The following is a 6,272-nucleotide window of genomic DNA, read 5'->3' on the forward strand; positions in this document are numbered from 1 at the left end:
GCAGAGGGGCAGCAGGCGCAGAGGGGCAGCGGGCACAGGGGGCAGCAGGCACAGGGGGCAGCGGGCACAGAGGGGCAGCGGGCACAGAGGGGCAGCAGGCGCAGAGGGGCAGCGGGCACAGGGGGCAGCGGGCGCAGAGGGGCAGCGGGCGCAGAGGGGCCTGCGAAGGTCTCCTTCAACTTGGGCAGCGGCCCTGCTGCCCCAACCCCTTCTTTTAAAGGCCCCACCAGAAACGGCAAGGTCACTCTGGGGGATGCTTGTGCCGTTTTGGACAGTGTTGTAGGTCCTGAATGGGGGTCCCACCCCGTCCCCACAGTCCCCACAGCCAACTCCAACATCAAGATGTCAATTTGTTTCCCAGCACAAACACCTCTGACATCCTGGTTACGGGTGTCCTGGTTTCATGATCTGTGACATGTGTCGTCACTTGGCGCACAGTGACCTGTGACTGTCCCCGCAAACCTGGAAGTCACACCCACAAGCCATTTACAGCTCAGAAGGAACAGGGGTCCTGGCTGGTTTCCGAAAACTCCATTCAGTCGGAGAAGCAAGAATGAGCAGGGTCTCAAGGGTTGGAACAAAACCCCAAAGCCTCGCTCAGGGAACACTGGTCACTGACACCGCTGGCCCAGGGGAGGGGGAGGGGACCTCGTCCCAGGGGACACTGGGGCTGTGACCCGGAACAGAGCTCAGGAGAGCCGGACTCTGAATGCAAAGCAGCTTCAGAAAAACCCTGCCGATTTACTTCACGTGTGTTTAGTACAGGACTTTCTAAAAATCGTCCAGTGATTCTAAAAAACTATGTCTGTGAGTAAAAAGCTCAAACCCCAAACCCGGAGAAAGCGCTGTGTCCTGACTGGCGGCCCTCACCGGCCCAGGCTTCTCCGTGCGGGACCAGGGATATGGGTCCAGATGCCATGTGCTCCTCTCTGACGGCGGTGCCCTCGGACACTCGTCTCAAAGACCCCAGACAGGCCCTGGAGTGGGAAGGGGCGCCTGCAGGGACCAGGACATCCCGGCCACCACATGCCTCCAGGAGGACCGATGCCATTGGGTCACAGAGCCAGGGCAGGGAAGGGCCGGGCGAGCCTCCTCCCTGCTGGCCTGCAGGAGCCCAGGGGCCAGACTGGTTCCTGGGGCCGATGGAGCCTCCTGTGGACGGTGTGGGCACGCCTCCCCCGGCCCCAAGGTCACCTCTTAGAGACCGGCTGGTCTGCCCCACCTCCCGGCCCAGCCCCTCTCTCAATCGGCCTGCGTTCCCCCACCCCCCACCGTGGGGACCAATGTCAAGGTTGCTGCAGGACCAACTGCTTCCCAGGCAGCACCAGGCTGCCTCGCGCTCCAAGAAAGGGGGACACATTGTACTTGGGGACACAGACCTGCCACAGCCGCCAGAGCCCACGGGAGGCTGAGCTGCTGCTCCGGGCGGGGCGCAGAGGCTGAGGCAGGCGCCCCGGAACCCCACCTGCCCCTCCAGCACAGCGCTCACGGGCAGGCCCCAGTCGGGGTGCCCCGCTCGTCCTGAGCCACCACTCCTGGGTCTCGGGGGCAGGCTGGCCTTCCTCACGAGTACGCCCCTTGCAGACAAAAGGTTTTTCCTTTTAAGAGCAGCCTAAGCACCCACCTCCCCTCGGGCTACCGTCTGGAGCCACTTGTACTCACTGCGGGGGGGAGCCCCGCGAGCCCCCCACCCCAGCTACGTGGCACAGTCAGGGCCAGGAGTGGATCAGAGCCGGGGAGGCGGGCGCTGGCTCAGTCCATGCCATCCACCACCACTACAGCCACCATCGGATGGCAGCCGGGCACCGGCAGCCCCGCCGAAGGCACCCCAGTGTGGCGTGTCCAGGGGACACAGGTCTGGGCCATGATGAGGACGGCCTCCCCTCCCCATCCTGAGGTCCAGGCAGAGTGGCCAGGGAGGCATCGCAGGGCAGGCCCTGCCTCGGCACACCCAGGGAAGGGGGAAGAGCACAGGAGCCAGCCAGGCCAGCGGCCCGGGGACCCCTGTGCTGCACTGGCTGCTCAGATGTCCTGACTGGAGGGTGACAGCACACAGGCCACGTCCAGGTGCCACGACAGGCTGAACAGGGACGAGTGGGCAGCAAGGCCAGCCCGGCCCGTGGCCCACCAGGTCCCACGGTAGTCTTGCGGGATCTCCTGAGCAGGACTCAGACCTGCAAACTCAGTAGGGGTGTGACCCCCGCCCAAGCCCAGGGGGGAGGGGACAAGGCCCTCTCTCTCAATAGCTAATCTTCCCAAGAAAGGTGGCCTTTCCGAGGCAGGCCAGCCAGCACATCCGTGCCAGGGGACGCGGGGACCACGCTGGCCCTGAGGGAAACATACCCGGAACTACGCAGTAACACGTGCTCGTGCAGCACCTGCAAGCGCCTCTCCCTGCTGATGGCACCCCAAAACCCCCGGGCCAGTGCCAGCCACCATTCCAACCCGAGGCCCCAGGCACCAGGGGGCAGCCCCATGAACCAAGCCAACCTCCCAGGCACAGGACGAGTGCTTGACGCAAAACCCACGGGGACAGCACAGACGGGACACTCCTGACCCAGTAGGGGGGGGGGGCTCCACGGAACCCCCGGGCTGGGCCCATGCGCCTCCAGGCCGCCCCAAACTGTTTCCAAGCCGTGCGCCAGGCATCCCGCCACCGAGGAGCCTGTGCGGAACTGGCGTCTCTGGGCCGAGGCTTAGGCACAAGGAGCTGCCATGGCCGGTCAGCTCAGAGCTCAGTGCAACAGAGGAGCTGCCCCTTGTGCCCGGCTGCTCCAGGCAGGGAGTGGGTGGTGGGGGCCCAGGACGGCACACCCGAGAGCAGTGACGGCAGGCGCTGCCAGCTCCCAGAGGACATCCCCCCAAAGGGCACCCCCGAAAATGCCTCTAAAGCAAAGCAAGTACACACCGCACACCCGCACACACGTCCTCAATGTCACGGGCACATACACGCACACATGTCCTCGTGCTCACGGGCACAGGTAGGCAAGCACACACACGCACACACATCCTGATGCTCACACGGATGTGTAGCAAGCATGCGCGTGCACGCGCTCACACACACACACACACACACACACACACACACAGCAGACGCACAGCAGACACTTCCATTGCCGAGGAAGATGCCTGTCAGAGCCCAGCCTGCCTTCTCCAGCTGGGGGTCCGCTGAGCTCCGTCCACGCCAGACCCCAGGGTCCGGACTGCAGCAAACACTGCAGTGTGACTGTCCAGCTGCGGGTGGGGGAAAGTGGAGCCGGGGTCAGCGGCACAGGGCTCCCTGTGGGAGCACAGGGACACAGCAGAGGCCAGCGGGCGGGGCCCGGGCAGCCAGGCCTCAATGGGGAAAGCCAGCGGCAGGCTCTCACCTGCCCAGGTCAGCTCCCTCCTGTGAGCACCCACCACCCACCACCTCGCACCAGCCTTACCAGCAGGCGGCCCACCTGCCTGGCTCTGGCCCCGGGAGTCCCAGGTCACCCACTGCCCTCACAGGGTGGCTGCGGCCGGACCAGCTGCCCCACGACAGCTATGGGGTGAGGACAACCAGAGGGTCTCTCGTGACCAGCGTGGCCAGGTGGACCGAGGCTCAGAAGCCACACCATAAATAACCACACCCTCGGCTTTCCTGGGAACTCCTCCTCCTTGGGCTGCCTCCGCCTCCCCACGTCCTCCGGACAAGCAATGAACACTATTCCTGGGGACCCTGCAGAGCTGCTCCCCTCGAGGGTCACAAAGTCACCGGAGAGCTGCTCCCGGCCTACCAGACGTGAGAACACCAACCTGATGGTTGCTCCCCAGAACCCCCAGGACCAGAGGCCAGCTGCTACAGAAGCCCCTTTCCCTACACACGGTCATCAGAGATCTCTCCCGAGACGGCCGGAGTCGGGGCTTCGTCCTGAGCAGTCGCGCTGCCCCCCCACTCTGTCTCTCACGCCAGGCAACCCCCCCCATCCAGGGTTGCCTCTAGGCTCTGCTGCCTGCACCCCCATCCCCTAAAGGACCCGGCACGTGCCTGTCGCCCTGCCCAGTCCCGAGGGTGAGTTCTCAGCGGACACCAGGAAGCCACTCTGCCACTCTCCCCTTGGACTTGCACGTGGCTCCTGCAGGAGCGGGGCCACAGGGAGACAGGTGAGGGTCTGTGTTGCTGCCTCCTCCAGGGAGGAGCACGGTCTATTCTCACATTTGTAATCAGCAAGGCCAAGGACGAGCGCCCCCGCCGCTCCCGTCTCTGCCAAGGCAAACACTCCAAACCGCAGCCGAAGGCGTGCTGGGCCAAAGCAAACAGCCGCGCTGCAGTGTGGGGGACACGACGGGGGCCACGTCCCGGCCACCCTTCCGCAAGCCGCCCACGCAGGCACAGAGGCAGCACGGCCCCGGCAGGGACACAGGACCAGCCGGGGCCACACGGGGGGCTCCAGCTGCGCCCTGACTGTGCCTCCATGTGCGCCGCTGTCTGCCCAGCCGGCTTGCCCTCGCCACCCCACCGGCACCGGCTCTTCCGTGGAGCCCCGAGCACCCCAGTGACACAACACAAAAGGGTAACACGGCTCCGGCAGCACTAGAGACTTGGCAGTTGGGCCACAGAGCACCGCCCACAACCCAACCCGCCCGCCCGCGTAGCCGCGCAGGCCTGCTGTGAGGCCGGGAGCGTGGGGAGGGGGGGCACGGCCCTGCTCCCACCAAAGCCGGCTGCGCTTGCCCACGGGAGCTCATGAGTGAACTAAGCGACAAGCACAAACCACGGACTTGCCTGTTGAACGTGCACCCCAACCCTCCAGGGGTCCCCAGCCCTCACCCTCGCCGTCCTGCTGCTGGCAGACCTCCAGGTAAATCACAGCTCCGTCTAGAAGCGGCTCGGCCGTGGCTGCACGCCTCGCCGCCCAGGTTAGGAGAGTGTTAGCAAGGACGACCACGGGGCTCCCCAGAGTGAAGCCGGGCCGTGTGCCCCTCCCGATCCTCACATGGAAGTTCCTGTTTAATGGTTTCGGTGCAGAAGCAGGGAAAATAGGAAAAAGATCCTCTGCCCGGCACTTCCCTCTCACCCCCTGCGATACTGAGCCAGCGGTTATGGAACTAATGACTAATAATCTAATAAACCTCCCTTCCCTGACGGCATCTGCAGAGCAACACGACCAGAAACGGACGCCATGCACTCGCTGTGATCCCGAACACAAAACCCCAGAGGCTGTTCCTTTCACGTGCCCAGTCCTCATCCGTCTGACTCGTGTTTACCAGCGGCTCCAACATGGCTCCAGACCCGACCTACTCAATCCCGAGCCGGCTTCGGAATTCTCGCCGTGACCCAGCGCTAACTTGCAGACCTCCGTGAGAAGTCGGGTTACAGGACGGTCTGCCACCAGAAACTCAGCTAAACGCAAAGGGGGGCACCTGGGAGGTCCCCCTCTGGCCGTCCAGAGCCCGAGCGAGCCTAAGGGGGACGGCTTCACAGGCCACCGGCTAAGAAGGCATGGCACAATTGTTAACACAATTTGGAACTGTTGCTCCGCGGGGGCCTTGCAATCCCATTTAGTGGCCGGGAACCAGCAGCCCCGTTGTAAACACCAAGCACCTGAATCTCCCTGCCTGCCACTTAACCTTCAGACACAGTTCCGAAATAAGCAAGGCTTCGTAAGAGGATTGCTGCACACGCCCGGGGCTGATTCTCCCTCTGGAGAAAACGCCGGTCTGAGGCTGCACTGGGCCCTGAGCCCCGGAGAGCCTGGCTCTGTTTTAGTGGGACTGAGGGTCTGAAGCGAGAAAATGGACGCTGGAGAAACAGAAACCCAAGGGCCTGTTAAGGTCGACAAGGCACAAAATGACCAGGGAGGGGTCTTCCCGCGGGGCTCCGCGGGCTCAGACGTGACAGCGACAGTGTGCAGAGGAGGATGCGAACCCCACTCTCCACACACATCAGAGGCAGAGGCAGGCGCGCCAGCCTCCTACACAATTAGTCTTCTCCTCCGCGGTTACATAAGATGATGGATTATCTGTCCACCCCTCCAACCTGCGCGCGCGCGACCTCCCACCTGGGGCCCCCGTCCATCACTGCCCGGGAAGGAGTTGCGGAAAGGGAAAGCCTGTTGAGGAGAAAGTGCCCAAAGGCTTGCGCAACCGCGGCCGGAGAGGCCACCGCGGGGCCACCACGCTGTCCCGGGGGCATGGCAACGCGCGACGCGGCCCCCGGGTCCCCCGGGGACCCCCGCCCCGCTCCACTCCGGTCCGAGGGCCGGACCCCGGAAGCCAGCGCGGAGGAGCGCGCGGGGGCAGCGCAG

At 64.5% G+C, this 6,272-nt stretch overlaps 1 protein-coding gene across 1 annotated transcript in view; it reads right to left on the reverse strand.

Moving 5' to 3' along the window:
• BAIAP2 (BAR/IMD domain containing adaptor protein 2) overlaps nucleotides 1–6,131 on the reverse strand; it is a gene marked incomplete at its 5' end in the record, with an annotated part of 58,132 nt that extends 52,001 nt beyond the window's left edge. Inside the window, one exon of the mRNA XM_029927116.1 lies at nucleotides 6,027–6,131. Coding sequence (XP_029782976.1) covers nucleotides 6,027–6,131 — 105 coding nt within the window. The remainder of the gene's footprint in view (nucleotides 1–6,026) is intronic.
• Nucleotides 6,132–6,272: the final 141 nt, after the last annotated feature.

This window comes from Suricata suricatta, chromosome 17, assembly GCF_006229205.1.
Source record: "Suricata suricatta isolate VVHF042 chromosome 17, meerkat_22Aug2017_6uvM2_HiC, whole genome shotgun sequence".
Lineage (NCBI taxonomy): Eukaryota > Metazoa > Chordata > Mammalia > Carnivora > Herpestidae > Suricata > Suricata suricatta.